Here is a 16,426-nt window from a genome sequence, read left to right as displayed (position 1 = left end):
AAGTTACTCGCACACAATTTGCATCTGGACTATTTTTATTTCTTAGTAATAAGAAATATGCACAACAATTCCTGTAAAAAAAAAAAAAATCTATATATCAATCATGTCACTGTAACATAAAATACATACTCATTCAATACTTGTTAAGACTAGAAAGTACTGAATCTTACTTTCCTGACGAGATTCATGAAAAAAGCTAATGAGATTCATCTAAACACAAATATTATTTTTGCCATAGAATGGCTTTCTTCTAAAACAACAAAGTATCACTGGAAAGTACTCTGTCACTAAATTATCCCTCAGACTAGAAATTACTAATTTGTATTACAAAATAATGCAGACTAGAAAAGCCTTTGATTAAACAGTCACTATGTGATATTGCGATTGTTTGACTTCTTCATCATCTTGGGCTTCCTCATCTTTTGGCCCAACTATGGGCCCAACAGCCTTGGTTGCTTCTGCTTTTTTCTGATTGGCTGAGACAAGACACGTGACAGTGTGCATCTATTAATGATCGGAAGCATTCGGGTCGTTCCGGTTATACTCGGTAGCGCTCTTCAGTAAAGGAGACGCGGTTTGTTATTTTCTTTATCTCTTGGCAAATTACGAAAAAGTTGTAAGTTAACCCTTTTTTCACATTTATTAGGCAAAATTAGCTTCGCCATCATGGCTAAACATGCTAAAAATGGCTTCGCCATCCTGAGGAAGGCTTCGCCTATGGCAAAGTGGCGAATGGCTAGCGCAAGAGCAGGGAGCAGTTCAGTGCAAAGGGCTTTGTGTAAAATGACCACCAGTTGATGTTAAATTGACCCAGAAATACAATTTTGCAGGCCATGTATTTCTGAGAAATGCAGTGGATAACTAAATATAGATGTGTCGGTTAGTATCTCAGAAAGTAGCAAAGAGTAGCGGTTCAGACATTCCTTTGTCGGGATAATCACTACCTTTTAAAAACTTTATCAGCAATTTTAAATGGGCAGTGTGTATGAGACATTAATCTTGATAAACAGTTTTCTGAGAATAACAGTTCAACCAGTTTTGTCATACAGTTGAATGTAAAATATTTGGACACATCTGGGCCCATTATGTGTTTAGTTTCATCCTTCACTGCTATAAGATACTGTTCAAGAGTTTGGGGTCGCGTAGAAATGTCCTTATTTTTGAAAGAAAAGCTTCTTTTTTTTTCTCAATAAAGATAGCATTGAATTAATCAGAAATCCAGTCTAGACATTGTTCATGTGGTAAATGAATATTTAAGCTGGAAACGGCTGATTTTTAATGGAATATCTCCATAGGGGTACAGAGAACATTTCCAGCAACCATCACTCCTGTGTTCTAATGCTACATTGTGTTAGTTAATGGGGTTGAAAAGCTAATTTACAATTATAAAACCCTTGTGCAATTATGTTGGCATATGAATAAAAGTGTGAATTTTCATGGAAAGCATAAAATTGTCTGGGAGACCCCAAACTTTTGAACGGTAGTGTAGAAACTTCTGCACCTTTGTGGAAACGACACAACCATGGCTAGAAATAGAGAGAACTTAGAAATGTCTTTTGTACACTATGGCACACTTGTAACACCACAAATCACAAAGTAAATGAAAGTTGAATTTCTTTGATTATTTATCTAACGAATAACATATGTACAAATGTTGCCATCACTGGGAAAAATGGTGACTCTACATACTATTGATATTTTACTTACATTTTTAATTTTCCATATTTTTCTCCTGTCCTCTCTGTGGAAACAGCCTGCAGTTCAGGCAAAAAGTCCTAGAATTTTTGTTGTATGACTGTTAATTGCAGTTTAGTCACTTCTCGGTTGCGCTGAATATGATGCAAATGATGGATTTTTGGTATAATCTTACATGAGAAGTTTTGTTTTTTTTTTTTTTTTCAAAACATGAATTTAAGCTTAGATTTTTGTCATGTTTTCACACGTGTAATTCAAGAACACTGGAATTTTTAAAATTCTCTGTTTTCACAGCTCTGACTCCAATAAATGGTTCAATTTTAATGATTTTTAAAACATAAGAGTTTTATAACCACTAGCAATTTTTGGGATCAAAAAAGTTGATGTCTTTTAGTGCAGGGGTTGTATTTACATCTTTTCACTTTAAAAAAACTACGGAGTTTGACCAGCGGTGCCCCAGTGTTTACACACAGCTATATATTAGTGGTACTTATGTTGTTTACCATAGCATATGTCACTGTAAATACTGTTTATTGAGATGTGCTTTTTGTCTCTTTCACGACCACAAAGACTTCATTTTCTCTGAGTGAGATTTGAAACGCTCGTTAAAGGTCAAAATTTTCAGTTTTGCTTCCGTTTGTCATTTTGTTTTACATGATGGAAACGAGATTATTCCTACGAACAGAACAAATTACACTTTGTAGTTAAAAAAACGACATGTTAAAGTGCACATCTTACAACCTAAATACTGGAAGTTACTTTTTGTTCTTTCAGGAGGACAAATAAAATGTAAAATGAATCACCTGGCTTCACCACAATGTTTAGAATAAAAAAAAGACTTTTCTGTTCAAGGATGAGGTTTAATCCCCATGTTAGATGAGGTTTAATCCCGCACAACGAAGAGCACCAGATTCTGCAAGTGAATTTGTAAAAACAAATCTGTTTCTCCTTACATAACCCACCAATGTAGAAAACTGCATTCTGTTTTGATCAGACAAACACAATAAATCATTTTCAAGAAAAGTGGTTTGACAGTTTAATTTTCACAGCCAGTTTCAGCAGATGGGTCAGAGTGCAGGATGGAGTTAAGTGACCTAAAAGAGTCAGACACTAGGGGTCAAACGGGACCGAACACGACACCCTCAGGGTAAAAGAACTGCCTCTTTAATCACATCATCTCTGCTTTCTGCTGTCCTGCTGCCCCACTGCCTCCACAAGGATTAAAAATATCAATAAAAACACTTAATGGGGTAGTTTAGCAGCAGATTCTCTTAGCTTAACGTAAAGACTGGAAATGGTTGGAAACGGCTACCAGTTTTTGATCAACCACAACTACTACCAAAAAACAAACATTAGCCTGACAGTCTGTTTTTTTTTTAACCAAATTTTTATTGAAATTACATGTTTTTATACATATTTATACGCAGCTCAAAAATGGACAAACAAGAACACATGATAAACACAAACAAATATAGAACCCGGCAGCACGACAAACTCACGGCATCATCTAAACTCGCATAAAGACGAGAATTACGTTTAAAGAGAAATTAGAGTGCAGCAAGGGCTTATGAAGCATATGTTGTTGTTGTTGGTTTTTTTTGGGTGGGGGGAATTAAACATTTTCTTTGCTGTATATGATCCCAGCCTGCTATATGCAGTGGCACATGGCTCAGCTTCCAATACTCTGCTTTAAGGCAACAAGCCCTGAGGCCTCTGGAGCCTCTCCAAGGATGCAATTCTTCACAATGTCACAGTCTGCTTCAATGTCACATCTGCCTGCCATGACTCTTAATGCTGATATTTTTTACTCTCCAATGCGTGCAGCATCTTGTATGAGACCAATATGCTGCTCTGTGTTCCCATCAGAAACAAAATCTTAGATAATTTCAGCTTCCTTTCCTAATAAACTCTCTCTGCATGCAGGCTGCTGGAGGCTGATTCCAAGTCCATGCGGTCAATGAGCGGCTCACGACGCAACAGCGGCTCCTCACTGGTGTCGAGCTCCTCGGCCTCCTCGAACCTGTCACACCTGGAGGAAGACACCTGGATCTTATGGGGACGCATAGTCAACGAGTGGGAGGAGTGGAGACGCAAGAAGGACAAACTCCTGAAGGTGGGAGGGGGAATTATGGTATCGGATGTAGCCATGCTTTTTCCACAGAATGAGTCCATCCATTCTCTATACACCGCTTTATCCTCACTAGGGTCGCAGGGGGTGCTTTAGCCTATCCCAGCTGACTCAGGCGAAAGCAGGGGACACCCTGGATAGGTCGTCAGTCTGTCGCAGGGCTACATGTACAGACAATCTCACTCACATTCACACCTACGGACAATTTAGAGTAATCAATTAACCTCAGCATGTTTTTGGTCTGTGGGAGGAAGCCGGAGTACACAGGGAGAACATGCAAACTCCATGCAGAAAGATCCCGGGCTCAGGCCGGGACTCGAACCAGGGATCTTCTTGCTGCAAGGCGAAAGTGCTAACCACTAGTCCACTGTGCAGCAGAATGAGTCATTGAATATAATTTAAAGTAAGAAGACTTGTCAGGAAACATCATACTTGGCAGGTGAAGTTTCAAAAGAAGTTTGCTGGCTTGTTTTACAGACACAAAAACACACAGGGCTTGTTATTGTACATAGACTCTGTCACTGGTTTGTTTTAATTCATGAAGTTGAAGTGTATATCCTTTTTAGCTAAATGCATTTGTGTAACAAAAGTGTTTGGAGGGAAATCCTATGTACTTATTGTAGTACTACTGGCCCCGGTTCACATAATCTATAGTCAAGATCTGATACAATTTTTTCTGGAGCCACAAGCTTCAAGTTATTAAAATCACTTCAGTGTATGTGCCTGATAACTGAATAGTTCTATGCATTTTGAAAAAAAATTGCGCTCGAGTCTAAGCTTTTCCTTAATGTTGCTGAGATGGTGTGAAACCTTGTTGTGAAGCTCCATTAGAACACTGTCTGAAATGTAGTATTGACCGTGTAGGTTGTACTGTGCCTCAAAAGCTCCAAAAGACAGTTGAAACCCAGATATTTCACATGCAAGTCACATTTAATACTGTACTGACTGGAGGAGACAGTCACTCGGACCACAAGCAGAAAGCATTGTAGGATTTTAGTTTGTAAGAGGCACCATTGCAAAGACTTCTGTGACTCTTAATGAACTCCAAAAAAAGCTCATATGTTTGAAACAAGCAAGGATCCACTTGTTCCTATATCCCAGTGTCATATGCAACAGAGCTGACCTGATGGCCCATATCTGGCATCCATTGACTAAAACGGTCTAAAATTTGTTAATTGATCACAGATTGATGAGGTGGACATAAAAAAGGTCGCTCTTAGGTTTGTGCCAATACCAATTACTTTACAAAAGACTTGATTGGCTCTAAACCCGATCTTTGAAATGAAAGGGATACAGGCAGCACAAATGACCGATCCAGACGAATGAAGCTTCTTCTCAGGACTCTACAGCAGTGCTTTTTAGTTTCACTGCACCAATAGTCCTCTTTGCTCGTCCTCTGCCTCCCCTCCCTCTTTGTCTCTCTGTGTCCTCTGTCACAAAAAGAGTAAACCCAGGGGAAGAGAAGATGGATGAGAGAGCAGACAGCAAAATTGAGTCAGGGCAAAATGGGAGAGCAGACAATCCAAGCATAAATACATTGGCTGCCTGCAAACTCTACAAATGGGGGGGAAAAAAAAAAGAAAAGGAAAGAGAAATCAATCATAATGCACTGAGTGTAATTATGGACGATACTAAATAGCCTTTATAAATGTATGTGTTCATCATTCTGTAATTGAATCTTCTTCTCTCATCTGTCTGCTCTTAAAGATCCCACTTCAGGATCCTTAAATTGCATCCCTTTGTACTTAAAGAAGCAAGCGGTCAATCAGTTGTCCTCTTTATTGTCTCTTTCGACCTTCCAGGAGTTAATCAGGAAGGGAATCCCTCATCATTTCCGGGCCATCGTCTGGCAGCTGCTGGGCAACGCTACCGACATGCCAGTGAAGAACCAATACTCTGAGCTGCTGAAGATGTCCTCCCCCTGTGAGAAGCTCATCCGCCGAGACATCGCCCGCACCTACCCCGAGCACGAGTTCTTCAAAGGCCAGGACAGCCTGGGACAAGAAGTCCTCTTCAACGTCATGAAGGTCTGACCTTCTCAGTGTGATGTTTAACTATTGAAATCCTCTTGTTTGCACATGTATGTGCAAGTTTTTATAAGTCCTTTAACATGCATCTCGCTGGGATTTGGCAGCTAATGGAGGCCCACATTATGTTTCCACTGGTAAAATTGTATGACCTGGTGGTCAAAGGGTTAAAGATGTTAAATGTGTAACTGCGGTGTTGGCTGTCCCTTAATTTTAGTCACCAAAACACTTGATGTGCATTCTGGAAGTCAAACAAATAGGTTAAATGCATTTCCTTCCTCATTAAACATCCATAAGGCAGATTTTCTTTAATGTTTTTAGCTGTGCATTGTTTATATCCTTGTTTTCTTTCTAGAAATCTTCTGTTTTTACTGCCTTGCTGCACTTCTTTGAACTTTGCCACCACAAACGCTCAATGAGCAGCATGAAAACTGCAGCGTGAGCGTGTTTTATGCATGGTCACATTCATGCCCAGTTCAAACAAGCACCCACACATGAATGCATAAGAAATCTATATGGGTTCTTTCATATGGCGTTTTTTTTCCTTCAGTTTAATGTTTTTATATTGCATTACATTTTTTTTTTTTTTTTTTCAAAGACCAAGGTGACGTCTTTGAACGATTTTGGCCGACCAGCAAAACCTAAATATGTTAAATTGACAGCGAGATAAAGCAGACAAAAGCAGCAAATGTTGACAATTGGGCAGCTGGTATCATCATACGTTTGTTTTTTTCTTTTTAATTTGACTTTAATGATTAAGTGTTTGTCACACTAGTTCCTCTTAGCTTGATGCGGCATTAACGACAAAAACAACATGTAAATTAGAGTGCCTAGTTTCATTCCTGCAGTGAACTGGAAAGATCCGGTTTGCTGCCATTAGTGTCTCTATTTTGCCAGGCTCAATATTACCTTCCTAGTGTGATTTTGTTCCTCAAACAATATCTACAGAGACACAAGAAAATGTGGAAGTGTGTCGCTGAACACCATGGAAACAAGCTTGTTGACTGTCATAAAATCATTCAGGTTCCCTTGTAACTGAGCTGCTCAGGAAATGAAGGGATGTCTGGTGACATGTTGATCCTGTTGCTCACAGTATGAATGTTCAGTCAGGATTACAGATGTCGCTTTTCTACAAATACAGAGCAGAGGAAATGTAATGAAATGTGTGTGGTTTGCAGGCGTACTCTCTGGTGGATCGAGAAGTGGGCTACTGCCAAGGCAGCGCGTTCATCGTTGGCTTGCTTCTAATGCAGGTAATGATCAAGTGCTGCATTTCTGGAAAACAATCCATAATGAGGATATTTTGCCTCAAGCCTCTGTGCGGTGTGCCTGAGCTTCATTAGGATCAGTCCCACTAGATTTCTCTGAAGAATTACAATGCACTAAAGTTGTCTCTCGAGGTTATCTGTGAAATATGAGAGTCACTGTATAATAAACAGTTTAGCAGAGGCAGTTTTTAATTTGTAACTGAGGGAACCTCACTCATCCCCCTCTCACCTCCCAGATGCCAGAGGAGGAGGCGTTTTGTGTTTTTGTGCGTCTGATGCAGGAGTATCGTCTGAGGGAACTGTTCAAACCCAGCATGGCAGAGCTCGGCCTCTGCATCTACCAGTTTGAATATCTGCTACAGGTAAATATGAAGCAGGAGAGTCTGACAACATGAGGCTTGTAGTGTGAATCTTGTCCACAGAGGGGCAGCAAATCATTCATTTTATCTCTAGCTCATCATTTCCTTTTCGTATATGTGCAGGTTGAGGTTTAAAACTTTGCTCTTTTCTCACCTCAGGAGCAGCTTCCAGAGCTGAATGTCCATTTCCGCTCCCAGAGTTTCCACACATCGATGTACGCCTCGTCCTGGTTCCTCACCCTTTTTCTCACCTTCCTCCCTCTGCCTGTCGCCACACGCATCTTTGATATTTTCATGTATGAGGTAGGAAACATTGTGAGCATCTGCTTGAAGTATCAGCAGATGTCTTTTGACTGTGCACATTCCAATCAGTTACTTCAGCCTGCAAAGTACAAATCTGAAAATATGCGACCTCTCTGCAGGGCCTAGAGATTATCTTCCGTGTGGGTTTGGCCATCCTGCAGTACAACCAGACTGACCTCATTCAGCTGGACATGGAGGGCATGTCGCAGGTAAGCAGTCGCAGTTTTGTGCCGCTTTCTGCACAAATGAATTTCGTGTGCAGATTCAGCCGCGAAGCAGATTGTCTACATCCTATTTTCCTTTGTGCACATGAGCTTCCTGAGCCACATATCTGAAGTTAAGATCTACCTGAAAAAAAAGAAGTTTCACCATACTGGAATATCAGTATCAACACTGGTTTCACATGGTTACAGGTTTGTTTGCTTAGAACATTTTTTTTAAACCATTGTGTCCTCAGCAGCAGTTCTGTTTATAGTAATGCAGCAGAAAATTAAATTTTGTTGGCAAAATATGATCAGTCTTTATTTGTTTTATCTGATCTTTAATTGGAGACTAAATCAAGGTTGTAGCTTCCAGCTTCAGGATGTTTTTTTTTTTTTTTTTTTTCAGCTATTGGATATTTTTTATACTCATTACACACTTTTTTGTTTTTATTTGATTTTTAAAAAAAAATCTGCTTTAAACAGTTGTTTTGTCTGTAAAAAGTAACAATTTCACGATTATGTCCCTTAATAATAATAATGATGGCATCTTCGGATTTTTTGTCAAATTTCACCACCAATCGAAAGCTACAAGATGATCAAATTGTTCATTGTTTTCTTCAGTTTTGAGTCTTCACAATTCAGAACCTGAAACCAGATCATTTTTGCTGTTATTGGCATCTTGATAAATGACAGAGGCAATTAATTAGTAATTAAAATACAGCAGTGGTTATAGATTTTTTTTTTTTTTAAATCTGTCACATTGATTCGTTGTCATTCAGCTTTGTCATATAATAAATTATTTGCAGATGCTGATGAACTGTTAATTTATTTGTCGGTTTTGTAGTGTTTGTATCTTTCTGTGCATTTTTAATTTAGTAAACAGACTTTACAATTTTTACACATCAAATTATTTTTACTCTAAATAAACATTTCTATGAACTTCGTTTCACCAGCCTGATCCGCAAATAGTATTTCATGATGCAGTAAATTATGAGTTATGTTTTGAATTCATTTTGAAACCTAAATGTAGTTTAGTGTCTTTGAAACATGCATATTAGTCGTAGTTCTGATTATGTAGCTGCTGCTGCTGGGTTGCCCACAAGGCCTCTGTAGATCCTCAGCTGCTCTTCTTCACTCATCTAAAAACCGTCCGCCTGCTTCTTCATAAATTACGAATGAGCATCTTCGTCTCATGTGTGTTTCTCTCTGGGTCCGCCAGCATTTCCAGAAGGTGATCCCCCACCAGTTTGACAGCTGTCCAGACAAGCTGATCCTCAGGGCCTACCAGGTCAAATACAACCCCAAGAGGATGAAGAAGTAAGAAAACGCTCATTAGTCTGCAGTGCTGGATGGGCTGAATGTCACCCAGAAGGATTTTTGTTTCTGTCTTAGTAATGCTGAGGTTTCTGCACCGACATCCGGTGTTGTGTAAAGTGTGTATGTTTTGCTTTAAGTGTTGCATTAAGTGGGAAGAAGCACTTTCCTGTTCAATCCTCCTCTGATTTGTGCTTTTTAAGCGTTAAATAATTAAAAGAAGACTCCGATTACTAAAGCAAAGAAATAAAGGGAAGAAGTTGTGCATTTACACGCAGAGGTAACAGTGCACGATCCCTTTGGCTTGTTTGTCTTTCAGGCTTGAGAAGGAATACACCACAATCAAGAACAAAGAAATGGAGGAACAGATTGAGATTAAGGTGCGTGTGTTTTATATACATCTGTGCCTAATGTGGGTATTTAGATTTTAAAAAGAGGCCAAATAAAATCATTCTTCCTCTTGTCTGTGTTCAGAGGTTACGCACAGAAAACAGACTGCTGAAGCAAAGGATTGAGACGCTGGAGAAGGTGAGTGATGAGCTTTGACTCCTTTTATCTAAATGCTAATATAAATCGGCAGCATAACCGAGACAAAATAGCCAGGTTTGGACTCTTAACATATAAAATAGGCCGGAGAAGCTCCGGTTAAGCGCAGTAGTGATGATTTAAATTCATGAGCTCATTTTCTGTGGTTGGGTTTCTTCCCTGGAGGAGCTTGTTCTTGTATGTGTGCATCTGTGGATGATTGGTCAAGTTGGTTTTCCCTTCTGCTTACTGAGAGAAACTAGCTTTTAATCTTCTCTTCCAGTGAAATACTTTATTCTGAGTGATCTCTCTTTTTCCTCACAAACCTCTCTATGCTTCTCAACATTTGTTTGGTTCCTCAAACTCTGATTCCATTTTTCTTTCTTTCTTTCCCTTGATTTTCCTCCTGGGTTTTCTACTGGTTTTCTCCTCCTCGGTGTCCCACTGTCTTCCTCTCTCTTCATCACTTATTTTTCATCCTCTTGTTCCTCTCCTCGGTGGCGCTTTAGGAGAGTGCTGCTCTGGCAGACAGACTGATCCAGGTAGAGTACTGTCAACCACTTTCCCTCCTCTAACCTCCTCTGCTTTCCTGCACTGCTTCTCTTCCTCTTTTGAACAGTAACCAGACAAAAATGCATGAAAGAGCTGATGTTGTTTGTCTGTTGAATCCACAAAACACCCTGTAACCCCTGAATGCATGTAGTGTTCAAGATTGAAGTCGATATGAAGCTGTACACCTCCTGCATGTGGCATGTTAAAGTTTAATATTGCTACTGTTACAATTTTTTATTATGCAGACCTGTAGTTTGCCAAAACATGAATATGTCCTGTGTACATTTTGACATTTTTGGGAAATGCGCTTATTTGCTTTATTGCCAAAAATTAGATAGAGGTAAATATTGCCAGAAGGTGGTTCACGTATCTCAATGGAAGGACTAGAAACAGCTACAGTGAGTGAAATAAGTATCTGATCCCATACATATTTCATGATTTTGGCCACGTTCCAAAAACATCTATAATTTTAATAGTAATTCTGTGACCAAAATCATGAAATATGAATGGGATCAAATACTTGTTTTCCTCTCCGTGTTCTGACTCTGTTCAAATCAGCCTGACAGCACATCTAAAGCACACTAATCAACATATTTTGATGTTTAGTTTGTAAAATAGTGTAAAAACAACAGGAGCACGCTGTTTTTTTGGAGGACATTTTGCTTGTAACCTGGTAGACTCATCATTTGTGCATTTCATAAGATATCATGAGTTTTAACAGTGCTGGTAGGCATTTTTTTTTAACCTTGAGACAGAGCCAAGTGAGCTGTTTACCCTTGTTTTCATTGTTTATGCTGTGGCCAATTGCTGTTTTCATATTCAAACTTCAGATGAAGATAGATTGATATTCTTAACAAATAAGCATCTCAGCATCTTTCCCAAAATATTGAAATACTCTTTCGAAGGCTTAAAGGACACTTGCCAAAGTTCCTCTTAACCTTAGTAATGTTGCATTCCCAATATTTACCAGAATTACCTTGTTTTACCCGACATTTCCTGCATTTTAACATTCAAACTCTACAGAGGATTTTGACCTCCGTCCTGCTCTGGCATGTTATTTCAGGGTCAGGTGACGAGGGCGCAGGAAGCCGAGGAGAACTACGTGATCAAGCGGGAGCTGGCGGTGGTGAGGCAGCAGTGCAGCACGGCCAGCGAGAGCCTGGAGAAAGCCCAGGACACCATCCGAGAGCTGCAGCAGCAGAAGGTACATGAATGAGTGAATGAAAACTGAACGTTTCCTCCTAAGTTACGCTAGCAGATGTGACCTTTTCCTCAAACGCTTCGCAAGAAAGCAAGTCTACTTCCCAAAATGTTGAACTATTTCTTTTTATGACACAAACCACAATAATTCTGACATTTTGTGAAATTGTTAAGCCATCTTAAAGACCAAGGGTCGATCTCAGGGCAGACATTTAGGAAGCGATTTTGCCATAGCGCAATGCTGTTTGCTCAGAGTTCTGTGGAAGTTTGTAGCACAAGACACCAACATATAATGCCTCTCACTGCCTGAATACATTCAGATTACATCAAAGTTAATTTTGGATTTTGCACCCCTAGAGCTCTGCTTTGAGCATATGTAGTGTGTATTCACGTTTATCAGGTTAAACATAAAAATATTAGTTTTTCATACTAAGAAAATTAGTAACAGATAATGATGTTTGTGTGTCACGATGACTCCACCTAATAATATGGCTAAGTATGAAAATGAAACTCCCTCTCTCTTTACACCTGATTTTACATTGATATCAAAGGTTTTACATTTATCTTAAAGATTTTATGTTGTTAATGGAAAGCTGTCTTGTCTTTGAGCTTCTTGTAAGCTGTGACTCCTTCACAGGCCTTTGCTTCTTGACTCGCATGTTAAAGAGTCCAAATCACAACACTGCATCTGCTGATCCTGCTGCCTTCATTTGGCTGATTTACTCTCACTTTGAAGAAAAATAACCAAACATTTTTAATTCCAGTACGAGGTCAAAGACTGTGCTGATGCCTCGATCTGCACATCCCTCCTCTTTCTTCTATCATCACTGTCTGATTAATCATATTGAATCCCAAAAATATATTATATCTGAACATATATTTGATGGCGGTTAATAAATCAGTAAGAAAATGGTGAGAATGTCGCTAGCATGCTGTGGAATTTTGTTGTAAACAAAGACTGTTACTCACCAAAATGCCTTTTTTGTATCCTTAAGGTTTGAATTTATTGTAAAGCTTAAAACCAACTTAAAGTGCGTGCTTTGTCATTTCTGTGTGCAGAAAAAGCAACAAACAATGACTCGCACAAAAAATGCTAAAAATTCTGCATCATATCTTTAAATGTTTGATGTTATCTCTGGTAATATAGCAAAATGTGCTTTTTATCACTGATGATCATCCTGCTTCGATTGAATTTTCTATGCTCCCTCCACATTAGTCAAGCCTCTACATTGTCAGTGTTGTATTCAAACACACCCAGACCATGAACCACACACCCAGAGTGGGAGCACTGTCCTGTGTGCAGCCTTAGCAGGATGTGTTGCTCACGTATGAAGTCAGGGAAAACCCAGGCTTGTGTAATTACTTGGTGAATGCACATCAATCCAATCAGAAATGTGTGTTCATCTGTGACAATGCTGTTAAATACTGATTTCTAATTACAATGTACACATTGGCCTCAGCAGCTTAAGTTTATCTGTGAGAAAATGGTGTGAAAGATGTTCACCAAGTGAATTATTGATGAAAATGACAATCAAAAGTCACTGATTTCGTGACAGGTGATTTTTATTCCAGCTCAGATTGCCAGCAGCCACCAGGGTTCACACACCCCCAGACACTCACAGTCTCTCTTTGACAACAAAGAGTGAGAGGCTCAATATGACACATCGAGAATCTTGTACTCACGCTATGTGCTCGCCCAATTTCAAGCTTTTTTTAGTATTTCGCCTAGTATTTTCACCTACATAGGAAAGTATTTTTCCAGTCAGCGCTCTGTCTCTCCGCTACCGTCTCACTCGTCACTTTATAGTTTCCCCTTGATGTGGTGACATGAAAACGTACAGTAGCTTTCTATTTTCTGACATCACTCTGAGTCACAGCGGCAAAAGTGCTGCTGGATTCCAATTTTGATAATCAGCTATTTTGAAGTTTGTAGGTTTTTTTGGCACGGAAGTTTCCCAAGGCCTGATGGCAGACACTAAACAGAAGAATGAATCAACTTTGTTTGGGCCTTTGATGAAATTCAAATCATTAAATCTTGTTGTTGAGACCAGCTACAGGTGGCTTTCGATGATTTGTGCTCCAATTTATTTGTCAGAGAAATAAAGAAACATACAGTAACTTTGTGGCTGCAGTCAGAAATCCAGTGTATCACCTTCCCCACATGCAGCTTGATGGCAACTGTAGCTCTCTGGGAAAATACACAGAAACGTGCAACGATTCAGGAGTGCAGCTTAGTCTGAGTGCACTCAGTTTCTGTTTTTCTTAGCGGAAAACAGAGATAAAACAGAAGCTTGTGGCAGAATTCACACCCACTGAGACACTGGTCTCAACTGAGCTGAACTGCAAATCATCATGAACTCCGTCCATGCAGCTGGTCTGCGTACAGCAAGAAAATGGAAACTTGACCCGACAAACTCAGTAATTGTAGCATTCTCCGCTATTGGTATCTGTACAACACAATTCTAAGGAAGTTGGTCGAGAAAATGATGCCGGTTGGCTTGAAGCACCACTGATGTACCACTGTGATGTTTGTTTCAGTACACGGAGCCGTTTGTGAGCAACCTGCAGACCCAGCTGGAGCAGTCGAGGCTTCGTGAGGCCGAGCTGCTCGGAGCGCTGAAGGAAATGCAAGACAAAGTGCTCGACCTGGAGAAGGTGAGTTAACGGACGCACAGCTTGCTGCATGAGAGAAACCAGAGCGTAAATACTGAGCAGATGAGCAGACGCACGCATCTGTGAACATGTTAGATTTTATCTCTAAGTGTAACATCAAAGTAAATGACAGACACGCTCACACTACCAGTCAAAAGTTTGGACACACCTTCTCGTTCAGTGGTTTTTATTTATTTTCTACATTGTAGATTAATACTGAAGACATCAGAATGATAAAATAACACATATGGAGCTATGTTGTAAACAAAAAAGTGGTAATCTTCAGTAGAAATATACAATGTAGAAAATAATGCAAACAAATAAGAAGTTTTACCAAACTTGGACCGCCCGACGAGGTCATCTGTATGTCATGGACATTAGCCAGTGACATCGGACACCACATTTACAAAGATGACCCCTGTGACCTTGAAAATTAGGTCAAGGTCACCAAATGTGAACTTGACCTGTGTCTTATTATGGTACACCTGTGTACCAAATATGGTGAGGCTACATCAATATTTTATCGAGTTATCATGTGGAAACCAAATTGTTACAGACAAACAAGCAAGCAAGACCATGCAGCTCAAAACAATACCTTCCGGAAAGCGACGTTTTTTTCCGGGTGGTAAAAAGCACTGAATGTGAACGTGTGTCCAAACTCTTGACTGGTAGGGTCCTTATGAGCATACTTAAGTTTTCAAGCTTCCTGAGGTGTTGCGACACAACAGTTCTGCCTCCTCAAGATAATGATTTTACTGTAAAATATTGTAGACAGTTTATATTGGTCCATTTGTTTTTATTTAGCCTTTATTTACACAGGTCATCTCATTGACACACTGGGTCTCATTCTCAGAAGAGACCTGTCCTCAAATAATGTAACAAGACAACATTGAGTCACTGACAAACAGCACTAGGGGACCTGCACTGAGGGGACGGTGAAAGTAATGAAGTCCTGGGAATGTAGACTGACTGAATTGTTTACAGGACATGAAAGAGGATAAATATGTGGGCAGCAGACCAAGGATTGGATTGTAAATGAAATGATACCAGTGGAGAAATGTGCGCATGGACAGTGATGACCAGTTAACCAGTTGATTTGTAGCCACATAAACAGCTCTAGACTCTAGCAGGTTATTCTACCACTTTAATCCAGACTGAAATGACTCCACAACAATTGGATGGAGGAAATTCAGTCCTTGTTTGATTTGTAATAGGTCTGCTGACCCCTTTCAGTGTCAGTAATTTGTTTAATACTTTATCTGCAAAATTAATGGTATTCTCATCAGTCCCATCTGTAGTTTGTGCTTAGTGGTGACTGGAAACACACTAAGATCATTTATCACAGTAATGTTTGTCAGTAATGATGGTTGTTTTTTCATGAATGAAGTGTCATCACAAAGGTGTAACAATGATTATCTTCCTCATAAACGTCTTTGCTAACATCTTGCTGAACCTGAAATGTTCGTCCATCCAGAGGAGCAGTTGCCTGCCGGATGAGAACAACCTGGCAGCCCTGCAGGAAGAGGTGAAGCAGATGAAGCTGAGGGAGCTGGAGACGCTGCGCTCATTCAGAGAGATGCAAGACACTGTCACTGAGCTGAACCAGCGCTGGCAGGTGAAAAACAAACTCCTCTTGAACTGTTTTTCTATAAAGTATCTGTGCGTGCACAGAGTTACACCAACTCACGCTTTGTTTCTGCAGCATCATATGTCCCGCGGCAGCAGCACCGGTGGAGGCGGCGGACACTGGAAGGAATCCCCGAAGAAGAACGCCATGAACGAGCTGCAGGACAAACTGATGACTGTCAGACTGAGGGAGGCTCAGGCTCAGGCTGAACTCCGAGAGGTCAAACTCAAAGCTCTGCAGCTGGAGAGTCAGGTCAGACTTACTGTATAGACACACACTGCCAGTCAGAGAGAGACATCAAATCCTGTCCTTATATACACAAATAAGAGGCACAAAAACAATTTGAAAGCATTTGTTTGAACTGTGACAATTAAATAATGAAGGCAGATCAGCCATGGGTGTCAGGATAATGTAGCTACGATTAGCCAAATAATGAATTGGTTAAATTACTGAAAAGATGTGTTGTCTTAGTATACTGCCTTTACTTCTTGTCCCATGCATAACACCTGGGAAAGAACAACCAAAAATTTGATTTCACTCATTTAGAGTTTTTTTTTTGTTTGTTTTTTTTTG

The 16,426-nt window shown here is 39.8% G+C and overlaps 1 protein-coding gene across 1 annotated transcript in view; it reads left to right on the top strand.

Annotated features, from left to right (window-relative positions):
• Nucleotides 1-16,426, top strand: part of evi5l (ecotropic viral integration site 5 like) — a 42,153-nt gene that overhangs the window by 15,449 nt on the left and 10,278 nt on the right. Inside the window, exons 3-16 of the mRNA XM_051945232.1 lie at nucleotides 3,619-3,808; nucleotides 5,626-5,850; nucleotides 7,029-7,103; nucleotides 7,355-7,480; nucleotides 7,637-7,780; nucleotides 7,900-7,989; nucleotides 9,203-9,300; nucleotides 9,617-9,677; nucleotides 9,772-9,825; nucleotides 10,332-10,364; nucleotides 11,438-11,578; nucleotides 14,113-14,229; nucleotides 15,701-15,841; nucleotides 15,929-16,105. Coding sequence (XP_051801192.1) covers nucleotides 3,619-3,808; nucleotides 5,626-5,850; nucleotides 7,029-7,103; nucleotides 7,355-7,480; nucleotides 7,637-7,780; nucleotides 7,900-7,989; nucleotides 9,203-9,300; nucleotides 9,617-9,677; nucleotides 9,772-9,825; nucleotides 10,332-10,364; nucleotides 11,438-11,578; nucleotides 14,113-14,229; nucleotides 15,701-15,841; nucleotides 15,929-16,105 — 1,672 coding nt within the window. The remainder of the gene's footprint in view (nucleotides 1-3,618; nucleotides 3,809-5,625; nucleotides 5,851-7,028; nucleotides 7,104-7,354; nucleotides 7,481-7,636; nucleotides 7,781-7,899; nucleotides 7,990-9,202; nucleotides 9,301-9,616; nucleotides 9,678-9,771; nucleotides 9,826-10,331; nucleotides 10,365-11,437; nucleotides 11,579-14,112; nucleotides 14,230-15,700; nucleotides 15,842-15,928; nucleotides 16,106-16,426) is intronic.

Source organism: Acanthochromis polyacanthus, chromosome 3 (assembly GCF_021347895.1).
Source record: "Acanthochromis polyacanthus isolate Apoly-LR-REF ecotype Palm Island chromosome 3, KAUST_Apoly_ChrSc, whole genome shotgun sequence".
Taxonomy (NCBI): Eukaryota; Metazoa; Chordata; class Actinopteri; family Pomacentridae; genus Acanthochromis; species Acanthochromis polyacanthus.
Note: the sequence above shows the minus strand (reverse complement) of the source record. Positions and strands in the feature narration are given on the sequence as shown.